Source organism: Staurois parvus, unplaced genomic scaffold (assembly GCF_062004578.1).
Source record: "Staurois parvus isolate SC_StPar_1 unplaced genomic scaffold, SC_StPar_1.0 ptg000078l, whole genome shotgun sequence".
In the NCBI taxonomy this organism is placed as follows: Eukaryota; Metazoa; Chordata; class Amphibia; order Anura; family Ranidae; genus Staurois; species Staurois parvus.
This window is the reverse complement of record NW_028317874.1, coordinates 4,108,578-4,124,237: the sequence shown is the minus strand read 5'-3', so window position 1 is coordinate 4,124,237 and position 15,660 is coordinate 4,108,578. Positions and strand designations below refer to the sequence as shown.

General features: G+C 39.5%; 1 protein-coding gene across 2 annotated transcripts in view; it reads left to right on the top strand.

The window, feature by feature from the left end:
* The window catches only part of PXYLP1 (2-phosphoxylose phosphatase 1), a 118,152-nt gene that overhangs the window by 82,815 nt on the left and 19,677 nt on the right, over positions 1-15,660 (top strand). Inside the window, exons 1-3 of one of the 2 annotated variants that reach the window (XM_089669509.1) lie at positions 4,720-4,777; positions 7,680-7,736; positions 13,005-13,175. In XM_089669509.1, coding sequence (XP_089525635.1) covers positions 4,753-4,777; positions 7,680-7,736; positions 13,005-13,175 — 253 coding nt within the window. In that variant the 5' untranslated portion in view covers positions 4,720-4,752. Of the gene's footprint in view, positions 1-4,719; positions 4,778-7,679; positions 7,737-13,004; positions 13,176-15,660 lie in introns of those variants that run through there. The other variant, XM_089669508.1, reaches the window with a different exon arrangement.

Below are 15,660 nucleotides of genomic sequence, written 5' to 3'. Positions count from 1 at the left end.
GGAAAACCTAGGAGTCAGGTGAAGGGTAGAGTGGCAGTGCCACCAAAAGGTGGCCATAAAAAACTAGAAGAGTTGACTTGGGATCATTGGACTGAAAAGTACAGAGATTGGGAAAGGTTAATGAGTGAGGCCAAGAGCTGGCAGGATGGCACCAACTGAGCACTGCTCTGAAGTCTTCAAGTGTGTAACACATGAAGAAGGTGATCTTCCAGCAGAGAACAGGTTGTGCAAAGTGTTCAGGAAGGATACATGCACTCACAATATCAGGACTGACAAAACCGACACTTCCGAGAGGCCAGCATGCTAGTTGATTGGATTAGCAGCAAAACAGAGGCAAGTTTTACTCTACCTAGGATAAGATGATCATAATTAAAAATCTGAGAAATTTCTAGAAATAAATCTCTAACACTTGAGACTCTGCCTGAAAATCATGCTCAGTTGGCAAGTATGAAGTAGGGTATGAATGACCAGATTTATTCTACAACTAAACTCTCACCCAGCTCTTCTGTTAAACTGATCTCATCAGGATATAGTTCAGCATTTCTATTGCACCTCCTGGAGAGTCAAGACTGTCAAGAAGAAATTCCCTGGCTTGGAAGCTTTAGAACAGGTCATATCTGCCAGATCAGTCCTGTCCACACAAACTTGGAATCAGAAGCAGTAAATACAGGTAAAAAAAAGGCTGCTTTCCAAGCAGGAGTGGCAAGGAGTTCAAAGTTCTGCAGAGCAAGCAAGTCGTTTCTTCCAGAGATGCTGCAATTTTCTTGGTGGAACGTGTATCATTTGGCCATTTTGCAAACAAAAACAGCTGAGTGTTAATAAATCTATGATTATTTTGTTTTTTGCAGTAATATGGCAGCCTAGGGTCCTCATATCTGGCTACTAACCTTTAGTATAAGCTTTTAAAGCAAAATCGGAAACACAACATCATTTTGTGGTTTCAGTTCAGTACCAGACCACATCCATGCCATCTTTTACATTCTAAAGCAAGTATATAAAATACAGAGAGTGGAAAATAATCTTGGTTGCACAATGCTCAGATACAGTTTCCTTGTGCTGTTTTATGTAGAATAGGCAGCCTGGTCGTGTTGCACACAGATGGCTTCCTCCAAAAGGACTCCTCACACCTAAGGACTATTGACCTGGGTGATGAGTTTACGTGTTTTGCCAAAATGTAACTTAATGCCTTGTAGCTTTTGTGTTTTAAGTTTGAGATGTTTCCATGGTACCCATTAGATACCTATCTGTCTCTATATTTTAAATGCATACAGATAGAGGAGGCATTGAGGCTTCTGTTTTGGAAATTTACACTTTCTATATTTAATGTATTTGCTTCAGCATGCCGAGATGTGGTCTGGGATCCAGGTAACAGTACTGTAAATGGCAGATATAAAACCACCAATTAATGTAGTTTTGGTAAAAAACAAATACATGTATTTTCAAATGTAAGTGCCTGTGTGCCAGTCTCTTGTAATTTTCTGTAGAGCAGTCAGTAATTTGTGTCTTTTATATCTGCCTAGCTTTCAGCTTTAAATGTGTTGCCAGAAAAATCTTGCAGTATACTATAAAGAAGTCTGGCCATTCATGAGCCATTATCAATTCAAACCGCTTTTATGACTGCTTGCTTTTCTGTATGCAGTTCTGTATGCAGGGTATGTACACATCCCCAGACGCTGGGTGTCATCCCTGGTGATGCTCTGCCAGGCCTTTACTACAACTGTCTTCAGCTCCTGCTTGTTCTTGGGGCATTTTCCCTTCAGTTTGTATCTGCCATACTTTTCAGCAAAGTCAATGCTGTGGTGTTGTTCACGTAAGCTGCTGCTTACACATCTTTCCTGTTTCTTGCCATTATGTGAAATGTGTCTCACCTATTTCAATTTGAAAGTAAAGTAATGTACACATGACTGCCACTTATGCTGACCACACAAAAGAAATGAATTACAGACCTGTTTTTGATTAGTTGGCACTCAGCACCACAGACAATACACAGCAAGACACTGGGTTTATATATCTTTAAACTGTGCATATCTTTTTCAGATATGTTTGCTTGCCAAACTAGACTGGCTGGAAAATGCTTGTGGTGCTAAAAAAACAATTGTAAAATAACAGGTGTTCTGTTCAAAGCACGCAAAGGATGAACTTTTCCATAGAAGCTAACTACGCTAGCCTGAAGGTTGTAACATGAGTTAGCCTTACTCTAAACACTTTGATAAAGTCTAGACCTGGATATTTTTCTAATATTTAGCTACACTGTAAATACCTTGTACGTGAAACAAGCGTAATAGTGATAATCTCAACAATGTTTGTTAATGTATTGAAAACCTTGCTTATATGTGTGTTTGTAATTATCACTAGACAGTTGTACTTGCTTCCTGTCTGCTTTGATGATCCTCCTATATCACTTCATGTCTAAAGCCGGCTATAGATGGTCCCTGCTGAACTGTCCGAGATGCGATCCATGTATGCGCAGGCTGATTGTACCCAAGTAAATCCATTGATTGTCTTGGATACAACCAGCATGTCGGATTTCTAGCATGTGATTATTGTTAGTGGTTATAGCCGCAAATCATTGTGTGCTCCCAGCAGGGAAGGCTCCCTGTAGTTGCAGGAAAGAAAATTGCATCATCTGTGGCACTGCATAGATGATTCAATTTTCTTTCATTCCACCATGGGTGGGTGGAACGAAAATCGCTTGATTTCCCCCCCCCCCCCCCCCAACAGCACAGTCAATGTTGATGAGGGAATGCCTCCCGCAGTGCTATTGTGTTCTGCCAGGGGGGAGAGTTCCCAGTGATTACTACTAGTGGCTGTAGCCTCTGGCAGTAATTGCATGTAGAAAGACCCAACAGGCTGGTTGCAACCAAAATAATTTTATAAACCTTTTCGGTGTCCGTGAAATTAAAAAAAAAACAAAACACAAAATCCCCAAAAACAAAGTCCAAAAAATGTTTCCCTCCAATATCTGATATAAATTTGCGGTGTGATTCCAATAATTGCTGTGTACTTCCAAACAAAGAAAAACTAAATAGTGTATTATCCTCAATAAATAATGAACAATAATAAATTCATAAAATTAATGTTGGACGTTACAGGAAAAAACGGAAGTGGCAGAACGGCCATCTTTAGTGAGGTTTACCACATTTTGGCGTTCCAGGAAGCTGCTTGGAGTTATGGGAATAAATGCGATTTTTAAGGTTTTTATATGTAAGCACAACTATTAAAGTCTGGATCTTTGTATTATTGAAACATATTACACTATATGGCTGCTATTTCTTTCTATGGGTAACATGTAGTATACAAGAAGGCAGGAGTATTTGAATGAACATTCTGAGATCTGAAGGTATTCCTGTGGATATTGGAGTGAGGTTCCACCGGATCACTATTTCTTTCTGGATTTTTGAAGACTGGTGTATTCTTTAATTAGGGTAAGGGTATGTGATTCAACCACTTAGATGTGTTCACAGAGTGTTCACGGAGGAGTGTATAAATAGAAGTTCACACAGAATGTTTCACTATCACAAGTGTTTTCACATTTTTGTGTATGTGCACAGAAATAATTTGAAATTTCTGTTTTTTGATTTAATTATTTTATGAATTTATTATTGTTCATTATTTATTGAGGATAATACGCTCTTTAGTTTTTCTTTGTTTGGAGGTACGCGGCAATTATTGGAATCACACGGCAAATTTATATCAGAAATTGGAGGAAAACATTTTTTGGACTTTATTTTTGAGAATTTGTGTTTTTCACGGACACTGGAAAAGTTTATATAATTATTTTGGACTTTCAAGGGTGAAAGTGGGATGTTTAAGTGTCATTTACACAGGGAATTTATTTTATAATATTTTTGCACTTTTTAGCGTGTATAATTATAGGATACCTGATTTAAAATTCATTGTTTGTAATTAAGTTGATCGATGGATCGACTTGGGTACAATCAGCCTGCTCATACATGTATAAAATCCCAGTCGGCCCCTGATGATCTATGTATGGGTGGCTTAAGGCTAGCCATACAAGACTCAAATTCGGCTGAAATTCAAACCATGGTTGACTTTGTTGCCACCACCAGGCTTGACAAACTTTAATTGAAAAATTTAATGAACTGGGGAAAAATAAATCTATTGGCCAATCAACAACTGCATCCAATCAGATGCTGTCATGGTTTGGGTATTCATACAACCTCTGGTGTGTACAACAGACTGGGTTTATCTGATTTTAAAACAATAGACTGATTGGTATTCAGGGACCATGTAAGTTAGGTTGCCTAGACTAGAAGCTCAGAAACTGCTGTTTGGATTCATAGCAATCAGAAGGCACATAGTGAGTTAAAATATTAGTGTGATTTGGTAATGCTAAAATGTGTACTTCTTGTTCATGTGACGTATATATTTTAATTATATACCCACATTAAATTGTGTGTGGCAAAGAAATGTCTGATGCACAAGTAGTATAGGAGGATTGGACATGTTTGCAGGAGTTTCTGCAGGGAAACCACTAGAACCATTTTAAAATATGTAAGTTAAATGTTAGCCCCATGGAGAACAAGACAGCCATTCTTCCTGTGGTCCAGAGCTGTCGGTTTCCCTGAACGAAGAACTGAATCAGCTGTTAGGTATGCAACGCTGTGAAAGGCAGTCCTGTCCGTCCTTAGGAGGTGCTCTGCCAAAGAATAAAAATATACAGTGTGTTTGAGCAAACCATTACCATTTCCATACTAGACAGCATCTGGACGGCTACAGCACAGCGGCAGAATGCATTTCGTTCTTCTTCTACTAGGTATATTCTTCATTCTATATTTTCTGTACAGTCTGTTGGGATCTGTGATAAAGTACTACAACCTAACTATACATTACATCTGTGTTATTTCCTGCTTTAATTCATTTATTTAGCACATCATTTGCATTAAGAGGAGAATGTTAGAGTGAAGGATCAATGTGTGATCACTTAAATGGTGGAAAAGTTTCTGGACCTCTTTATTGTTCTTCGTAAATAGGCAAACTTAGCTACAGATTTAATGTAATTGCACTATAAGGTACATATTTGTTTAAGCAGATGGCATGCAAGCAGCTTTTTCATCCATGGCAACAAAAGATCAGTAATTGCCCTTTTTCTAGAAGATCATTAAGCACTCAAAGAAAAAAAACAAATAAACAAAAAAAAACCTATTTTCCATCTATCACCGATAGATTGATAGATTCATATTCATTGTTAGGTTATAACTTTCCAAACTAATTTACACTTCAGTTGAAGTTACATGTGTTCATGTGAAATGTTTGCCCATGTCTTGCTGTTTTCTCCTGTCACCAATACCTCCATTTGACTACTTCAAAAGATAGGTGAAGGCAGTGTTCCTACATGAAAGCTAATACCTATAATATCTAGTGCATAGGCATCATACGTTGCCTACAAAAATTTAGATTACTAAGCTATTCAAGGATATATGCAATATTTAGAATAAAACTTTCTCAAACTTCTCTCAAAAACGTAATCTAGAATTTCCTTTCTTTTTTTTTTTCTGGTACTAAAGAAATTTTATTGAATAAATCAACAGATTATACAGATTGTAGGCATGTATGTGATACACAATAGAACAATCATTCAAAAGAAAAGAGAACTGTACAGATTCATAAGAACAAATATGACCGAAGGGGTCTATATAGTAGAAGGTTTTTTTTTTTGCCTCTAAATGCTGAGCTCTAAAATATACCTATAAATGTCCTAATGTGCATGGACACATAGGGTAACATTGAGCTGCTTCTACAGGCAAAACTCCTCTAGGAGCAGCATTTTTTAAGCCTAGTGTGCATGGGCCCTAGGGAGGGTAATTTTGGGTGCAGTGGGGCAGAATTTAATTCCTACTCTTCTCAGATCTCAATGATGTCTTTCACCCTGGCACAGGGATCTCTTCCACCCTTTGGTCCTACCATGACATCCAGGGTTCCACTCTGTGCTGTATTCATTGACTTTTTTATCTGGATATTTCTATGGAAGAACCACTAGGAAGCCAGATACATTATAATGCCTTTTGAACATCTGATCAGATGCTATGCTTGCAGCTTAGTTCTGTTTTATATTATGTCATTTACCCTTGTCATTGTTAGCGTTTAGTTAAAAATTGCCCAGAAAACTGCACTGAGAGAAAATTGATTGCTGGTTGCATGTTGCTCACTTTAACACTTCCACAATAGCTGACCAGTGAAAAGTATGCAGCCATTGATGGAAGAAATACTGTATGTAGAAATCCTGAACTGTATATTTGTTCCAGGTCAGTGATACACTGAACCCATGGGATTATCAGGACAGCCAGGCAACTATCATTTTTTGGAAGAATATCAATAATGGCAACCCCATACATCTCTTCTTTCAAAAACAAACCTCAATGTCCTTTTAAAGTGTGTTTAAACTCAAGAGAAAAAAGCTTTTTGCCTTTATTTCACCTGATTTCCTGCCAGTAACATGCTTACTGTTGTTTGAGTGACAGTGCTCACTCACTGTACCCTATCTATGAAATAGATTTGTCACGGTAAGGCAGAAAATGTGTTAGTACTACAGAACTTACCCGCTCCTCATCTCCATAACATAAGGATGAGTTGTGTAGTTAAAAAGTGAGCTTTGGGAAATTAGCCAAGGCTAAAAAGTGTTTCTAAAGGTTGTAATTTGAAAAAAATGTTTTGCACAGAGCAGCTCCTATCCTCTTCTTTTTGGGTCCCACACTGGGGTCCTGGCTCCTCCCCCCTGCCAGGTACCCCCGATAGCGAGCCTCTTGCTATGGGGAGCACTCAATCAGGTTCTCTCCCGAGCCACGCTCCTGTGAATGGACATTGTCCATTCACACACACTGAGAATTGCTTGGACCCTCCCTCGTTCTCTCCTCATTGGCTTACTGGCTGTGATTGACAGTAGCAGGAGCCAATGAGGAGAGAGAGACCCGGGAGAGCTCTCATGAACATCGCTGGATAGAGATGGGGCTCAGGTAAGTATGGGGGGGGCTGGGGGGAGCCACACCCAGAAGGTTGTTTACCTTAATGCATAGAATGCATATGTTGATCAAAAAATGAAAATGGGTCCTACACTTGTGCCATCATTTTGTTTCATTGCTGCATGAAAATTGCGTGTCATAGCTGGCACACTAATGATGCGAAAAATGAACTACTTGACATCTGACAAGAATTTTGTTTAGGGTTAATGTGTATCTAAAGACAAGAACACAAATATTGCAGTTTACCAATCCCTAGATGTGGTGTCTGATTTTAATTTCTTTTTTTTTTTTTTTTTCTTTAGCACCTGTTGATCCTGGCAGTAATACATTTTCTGTCCTAGGGTGACAACACTCCTCCATTATACTGTATCTATCGAGGAGCAGATTGCTGCGCTAAGCTCCTTGTGCCTGATTTGGTTTTCATAGCATCTCCATAACATAGTGTGGAGTTAGTTCACGTAGAGCTGCACTGGGCAGCCCTGGATTTTCAGCAGGATCCTCAGTTTTGTTATATCTGTTTAGTACAGAATTAAAAATACTTTTAATGGTATAAAAAAAGCAGGCCAATATGGAGCAAATCAGAGCATTTCATTGTTCGGGTTTACATATATTTTAAGGATTGCCAATGATACTTGCCCTTTCCGCTTTCACTGTTTTATTAAACATACTGATTCTTGTTTGTATTTTCTGTCTCTGCAGTCACCAGATGGTTGCCTGTCAGTATGCAGCTTAACTCACAATCCCACATGCTCCCAGGTAATGTTTAGCTTTGTACTGAATAATTTTGTCTTATTATAGATATAAACAAATGCCTCCTTAAAATGAGATATTCACATGAGGCCAGACTAGCCAGGGATCACAACCTTACTATAACACATTGATTCGACATATGTGTGTATCTGCAAGCCTGCCTGTAGATCAGATGTGGAAGCAACCAGCTGTGTCATTCTCAAGGACATTACTTGCACCGTGCATAATGAAAAAACCGTCTGCCCTCACAGACACTCAGAAAATGCCAGACAAAATCTGGGCCCCTACAAACAGGATTATTCATTCTTCATTTACCTTCTCTTTTGCTGATGATAGTAATATTTCCCTGTACTGACTCATGTCTGTAAATTGTTCAATTGTATTTCTACTTTTGGAATAACACCTACTTTATACTGTGTTTGTTCCCATTAACATAGCATAGCCTAAAGTGATATTAAAGGCAGATTAAAAAAAAACAAAAGAAAACAAATATGTCATACTTTCCTGCACTGTGCAGTGGTTTTGAACAGAGCAGCCCTGATCCTCCTCTTCTTGGGTCCCCCTCTGGCGCTCCTGTCCCCTCCCTCCTCCTGAGTGTCCCCCCAGAGCAAGCAGCTTGCTATTGGGTTAACTCCTGAGCCACTGCTCAGCCCTGCCCCTGCTCTCTCCTCATTGGCTCCCTGTTTGTATTTGACAGTAGCAGAAGACTGCTCCCATTACTGTCTCAGCCAATGTGGAGGGAGAGAGCCGAGGCCCTCATGCACAATGCTAGATCAAGATGGGGCTCAGGTAAGCATTGGGGGGCTGCTGAACACATAAGGTATTTTACCTTCATGCATAGAATTCATGAAGGTAAAAGAACCTTGAGTCTTTAGAACCACTTTAAACATTTCTGGTTACCTTTTTAAAGGCTTTTTACTTGCTTAATAACCCTTACATGGGCTGTGGTTAACCCTGTCTGTGCTGTGTTTGGTGTTCTTCATTATCAGCTGTAAACTAGATTAGAACACTGTCTAAACAAAGGGTTAAAAATCATAGTGGTTCTAAAGGCTAAAGGTTAAAAACCTTTAGCCTTTAGAACCACTATGATTTTTAAGCCTAATGCATTATCTGCATTAGGGTAAAAACCTTCTGTGTTCAACTTCCCTCCAAAGCCTGAGCCTGATCTCGATCCTGCATTGTGCCCGAAAGCAGCAGCACTGCTCTCTTTCTCTCTCTCCTCACAGACTCAGAGACAGCAGCGGGAGGCATTGGTTCCTGCTGCTGTTACTCAAATCCCAGGGGCGGGACCAAACTGTGCTGTGTTTGTCAATAGACGCACGCAGCCCAGCTCAGGATTGAGACCACGCATCTACCCCCATAGCAAGCGGTTTGTTATGGGGGCAGATGGAGAAGAAGAGAGGACTTCACTGGCGGGGAACCCCAGAAGAGGAAATTTGGGGCTGCTCTGTGTAAAACCACTGCTCAGAGTAGGTAAGTATAGGATTGATCTCGCACGAATGACCCTATAGCAAGTGGCTTTCTATGGGGGAACTCAGTGGGGGATGCCAGGAGCGTTGTTGGGGGATCCCAAAGGAGGAATATGGGGGTTGCTCTGTGCAAAAGCATTACACAGAGCAGGTAAGTATGACAAGTTTGTTATTTTAAAAATATATATTTGCAATCACTGTAATTTAAACCTGTGGGTTCCACACAACTATAAAAGGGACCTCCAGTCCTTCTGGAGCTTTCTGATAACTTTCAGGATGCCTTAGGGTTCCACCTGCAGGCTGTCATGCAAATCGTAAACAAAGCTTCAAATCTTAAACACCTTTTCTTACCCCCACTTTGCTATTTTCTTGGCCAGCAAATGCTGACCAGCAGAAAGATGGGCCAGGGCTTGACCATACAAGCTGTTGGGCTAATGCATAATGGGGCTGCTTTGGGGACTCATTGATCAGTGAATTACTACTGTTATTTAGCAAATACTGCAGTAGTGCTAAAATACGTTTTGTTTTAATTTAGTCCCATGCATTCAGCCTCATACAGCTCACTGATACTTGAATCTGATTGTTAGCTGGGAGAAAGGCAGGGGTTTTACTATCACCACATTGACAAAAGGGAATGTGGTAGGCATGTGCACTAAAGCTATACCTGGACGAAAAACTGAAGATTTGTACTTCATGAATACATTTCCAGGTTTCCTTTTCATTTTTTTCACTGAAGTGTTCCTTTAAATATTTGTTTTAGATTTTGTATACCAAGAAATACAACCAGTTGCTATAGCTGTGTCATAAAAGTGTATGCTGTGCATCATGTAATGATAGTAATTAAATATATGTTGGTTTCAGGTTACTCCATAGTACAGGCCACTGCCTTATTCAGCACTGAGTAAACCAAGACTTATTCTTTGAGGGCAGAGAAATTGTAGTGCTGGAAAGAACAGATGTATAATTTCATATCTTCTACACCCGGACATTTAAAGTACAGACATATCGAATATATTGGTAAAAAGCACTTTTTACTTCAGAGGAGAAGTAGAGTGGCATACAGTATAATGTAATTAAATACAGTATAAAGATACAAAATATGTGTAGTTTTGAGGCACTCAGACCTTTTTACATTGAGTGAAAATGATGTTCCTAATTTTATTTAATAAAATGTTCTGGCTCCTCTTAACTCGTGAATTGTGTTAGCATCAGAGAGGAAAAAAATATGTATTTTTGTGAACAGCTTATTCTAATGCTGGCCATACGCGGTTAGATAATCCTTTGAAAAAGTGTTCGATATGCTCAATCGTTCAACTTTCAAAACGTTAGCAGGCTAATTTCGATTATCGAAATGCCAAGTTTAATGTCGGATATTTTGAGCCTAAACCATCAATTTTGGAAACATTAGTATTGAAATCGATCAAAAAGAGTTGGAAAAATCTACAGCGCATGTTAAAATGTGCCCCGGTAGTCGATTCAACAAACAACAAAAGGAAACATTGTGTAATCAATTGGCAAAAAAATTTACCATTTATGTTGTTATCAATCGATAATATTTCAATTATTCCATGACATCTATCAACACAATGATGGCATTATCATATGCCTGTTCGACAGGTATTTAGAAATCTGACTGTTTTTTTCAAACGATTTTCTAACCATGTATGGCCGGCATTATCCTACTAAAAGAGTATGACGATACATTTTTGTCCATACTTCTCTTCTGGGTCACAGGAGTGCACTTATATTTGCTCTCCTGTGACCCAGCATCAGACGACAACATGGTAAAGCCCGCTAACGTCACAGAGCCGCTCCAGGCTCTAGAAAAGTCCTGACCGTACTGTCAGGATCCACTCAACTGCCTGATGGACAGCTGGCTATGGTTCTCAGCGCCCAGCTAAGAGCCAAAGCCAGCTGCGGCCTCCCCCTCTCCAGCCCAGCACTTCACTGAGCGCTGGAGGACAGAGCAGGGAGCGGTGAGCAGACCAAACTGCGCGATTATTAACCAATCAGCTTCTAACCTCAGCCTTTTTAGGTAAGGTTTGAAAATGAAAGCTACAAGATGATCAGTTGACATGCTCTGCTGCTCCAACTTCTGTCTGCTCCAATCTTAGGTTTTGTTTATTCTTGCAGTTGGGGGCTGCGAAATTTGCATGGTTGAACCATGCTTTTATTGCCCCCCTTCCACTCGCCCTTAAGCTTCAGAGTAGCAGAGGGAGATATATGTATGCCGTGGGTGTGAAGTTTTGTATTGTGGCCCAGTAACAATTATTCCCGCTGTTGCATTTGGTGGCGGCACTGCTCAACTTGTACCCATTCAACTGAATCATGTACAATGCCTTCACCAATGCATTAGTCTCTAAGCCTCTGCTGTTATGGTGGAATGTTGGGTTGTTCTGACAGTGTAATGTTGGAGTGTGTCACTAATTTCTTCTTTCCACACATTCTTTTAGACACATCACAATGACTGGCTCTCATACTGGCCAATATGAATATGCAGGAGGCAGGAAAAAGGGGAGAGGGGCAGGTTTAGCACTATTAGGAATATCCCAACATGTGGTTATAAAAACAGGGTATTGGAGGCTTCTGCGGGTATGCCTGCACCTTATACCTACAAGTATAGTTATACCTACAAGTAGAGTTTTTTTTTCTCTTTATTTCCTTAATGACAGGTTTTTAAAGTGGAATGAAAGTCTTTAATAATTTCTCAAGTTTGCCATCTTTGGCCATCTTTAACTAAATTGTTAACATCTGTGGTCATGGCAGTGATCACAAGGTGCCGAGCCACACTGATCGGGTCTTTACACAGTATCTGAGACACTAACGGCTGCCTGAGGGCTCTTTCTGGAGTGATGTTTATAATCAGCATTCCAGATATGTAGTATATTCTTCAGTTTTTTAAAAGGCAGTAGTAGGGTGATTAATTGCGGCTTTTAAAGTGTTGGATCAAAGAAATATATATTTTTTCTAAACTGTATAAAAGTTTTATATATTACGACTTACTAGTCCTTAGATACGGGTGGTTGCATCTGTTTTATTTATTTATTTTTTTTTACTATATCTATGGAGGAGCAGTGTTGTCATGTCATCTTATGAGACTTCCCTATGCTGTGGAGAGAGGGAAGTGTTCTGCATTTCACCGAGGCGAACTATAATCCGGGCACCTGTCAGATGCCGGGATGAATGAACTGCCATGCGCTTGTGCAGGAGTAATTTCATGCTGGGCCAGCCTATCAAGATGGCAGAAGATGCCGCACTTGGAGGAAGCCAGATAGAAGATGTCACTGCCTGTCAAGGGAGTCTGTGGATGTGGTTTTGCTAAAGCAGAGGAGTGTGTAGTTGTACTATAACAATTTTGCATTACTGCCAAAACTAAAGTGTATCCAAAATGTGAAAAACACACAGTGGCAGTAGACTCATTGCAGTGTTAGAGTAATGAGTAAAGAGCTTTGCGGCCTGTAGTCACATGATAAAAGGATGAACATAGTAAAGCAAGATATTTTCTTAAACTTTAATTTAGTAAGCTTTGTGCTGACATCACTTGGCTTACATTGTCCACCACTATTACAGGGTGTTGTATGCTAACTTCAGAGACACCTCACAAATTGTTCAGGACCTTCACTTTCCTGCCTAGAGTTATGCTTTATTCAGGATCAAGGCATTTAACGTATTATTATGTACATACTCTATATTCAGAGCTATATGGCCCATAACCAAATCAAGGCCTAATTGCTAATAAAAAAAAAAACCTGGACCAACCTGGAAAGCATAGCAATCTTTAACATGTTTCTTTTTTTCTTCTTAGGGTTTCCTGTGCGGTTGATACCAGCTGGTTCAGGCAGAGGGGATGGTCTTAGCGCTAAGAACCGGAAGAGAATAATGCCCGACCCCCTGACAGAGCCTTCGGCACTTGATCCACTGTATGAAGCCAACCTGTACTGTAACACTCCTGGCGTAACAGAGCGGAGTATGGAAGGTACAGTTATGACCCAAAGTAATCTTTAAAAAGAGGGAAGCAGAGAATGGGATTACCAGAGTATGACACAGTAATTAGACTGTAGACCAATTTACTAAAAGTACATACATTTATTTTATTACACTTGATTAAAAACCTCATTCAAAGGTGAATCTCCGCATGCTACGCTTAGGCATATAGCAGCCTAGTAGGGATACAGATTTAAAGTGTATGTAAACCCTAAAAATTAACTTCTTTTATTTGCTTCCGTTTTCATCTGCTAGATATATTATTGAAGGTGTTCTGCTATATCTGTTCAATAAGTGCAAAAAATACCTGTTGACTTTTATAGGAATCTTGTGTGCTCAAAACTGTGTATGTATGTGTGTGTGTACATGTATGTATGCGTGTGTGTGTGTATGTGTGTGTATATATATATATATATATATATATATATATATATATATATAATATTTTTTTTTTTTTCTTTCTATAATACAGGGTGTCCCTAAAGTCTGGACACATAGGAAATAACACTATGTGTGTGTGCGTGCGTGCGTGTATAGTATATCACTATATAATCTCACCAGCCCTTAACCCCCTTAACTTCTTTTTCTGGGGTAAGCTAAAGAGTTGATGGAAATGTGGAGTTACTGCATGTGAATATTGCAAAGCACATGTAACTTTGCATCACAAGTGGTGTAAATCACATTGAAGATGCTATTGATTACTATTCCATTGAAATAAAATGTTGTTGAAAAGTATATTGAAAATATGAATTTTGTCTGTGTGTACAGACTTTAGGGATACCCTGTATAAAAACTCACACAGTTGCATATATACTGTATATAAAGAGGACGAATGCATTTATTGTTCAGTAGAACATTAGTCTGTTTCACAATAAGTACCTTACTGCTGATTATAGATGATCCCTCAGATAGCGTAGTTTGTTCATGTATCCTGAATCTTTAAATGCAATATGCACATAGAACAGAACCCAAGCCCCGAGAAGTTGTCATGGGAAATAGGATGCCTAATTGAAGAGAAAACAAATCATTCTTGCATGTGCTGTGACTTGCAGGTAATAAAGGAAGGATTAAAGTGATATTAAAGGCTCAGATAAATAACAAACATGTCATACGTTTCTGCTCTGTGCAGTGATTTTGCAGAGAGCAGCCCTGATCCTCCTCTTCTCCCATCAGCGCTACTGGCCCTGTCCCCCATACCCAATGTTCCCATAGAAAGTCGCTTACTATGAGGGCACTGGTACGTGCTCTCTCACGAGCCTGCTCTGTGTGTCTGAGACACACAGAGCATGGCACAGTCCCGCCCCCTCTTTTTCCTGACTTACTGTGAGTGACAGCAGTGGGAGCCAATGGCTCCCCCTGCTGTGTCTCAGCCAACGAGGAAAGAGAAACCCAGGAGAGCCGAGACTCCTGTGCACAGCGCTGGATCAGGGTTGGCTCAGGTAAGTATTAGGCAGGGCTGTGCAGGGAGTAACACATAGGTTTTTTTACCTTCTTGAATAGAATGCATGAAGGTAAAAAAACTTCAGCCTTTGCAACTACTTTTAATGCATTTTAAAAAAAAAAAATTCTTAAACTTTGTCTTCCAATTTTGTTACTTATTCAGTGATCTTTTTCGTTGGGTCACTAATAGCAAATTTTCTTGGGTGCTGGCTGTAAGGTAATAGGTGCAAACCAGTAAGTATACGAATGTAATCACTTACAGTATGTTGTCTTGACACAGTTGTACATTCTATCAGCACTTTTTTGCATGCATTAGTTCTGACCGTGTATGTAGAATAACAGTGACATCTAGACTGACCCAAAGCTGATATTTACATTTTGGGTGGGTGTTGAGAAGATACAACTCCCACCAGCTTCCTATTACTTTTCCTGGTGACTCTGCAATTCACAGCCCAGGTCCACCCACATCACATCTATTAGGAAAGAGTGTCACTCTTCCCATTTTTGTTAATTATTTGACATTACAGATAATGTAAAGTTTTGGTTCATGGAATCAGCAGAGCTGGGATCATGGATATTTTGGCCCCAGTTTCTTCAGCATATAAAGGAAACCTGTGGCTGATTCAACCACAGTAAAATAAAAAAAAAAAAGAGTAGCTCTAAAGGAAATCTTTGTATATATCTTTCTCCTATTATGGCCTGGGTAAATATAATACATTTCGTACAATTATTTGTTCTGTTCACAGGTAGCCAGCAGTTGGAACCTTTGGCTTCATTTTGCAGGTTTTCTAGTTATTGAAATTAGCCAGTTATTTACAGAACTTAGCTCAAGCAGACATTTTATGTTTCCAATGGATGATTTAGAACATTAACTCGTCCCCCTCTCTACTTTCCATTAGTTAGCTTTGTCTGAGGTTTTTAATTAAAGGCAGGGAGGAATAACAAAGGGAAATATATAATTAGTGTAAATATAGGCTATTTTTCTATGCGCCAAATCAGCAATGCCATTACACAAGTTCTACATGTTGAAACCAAAT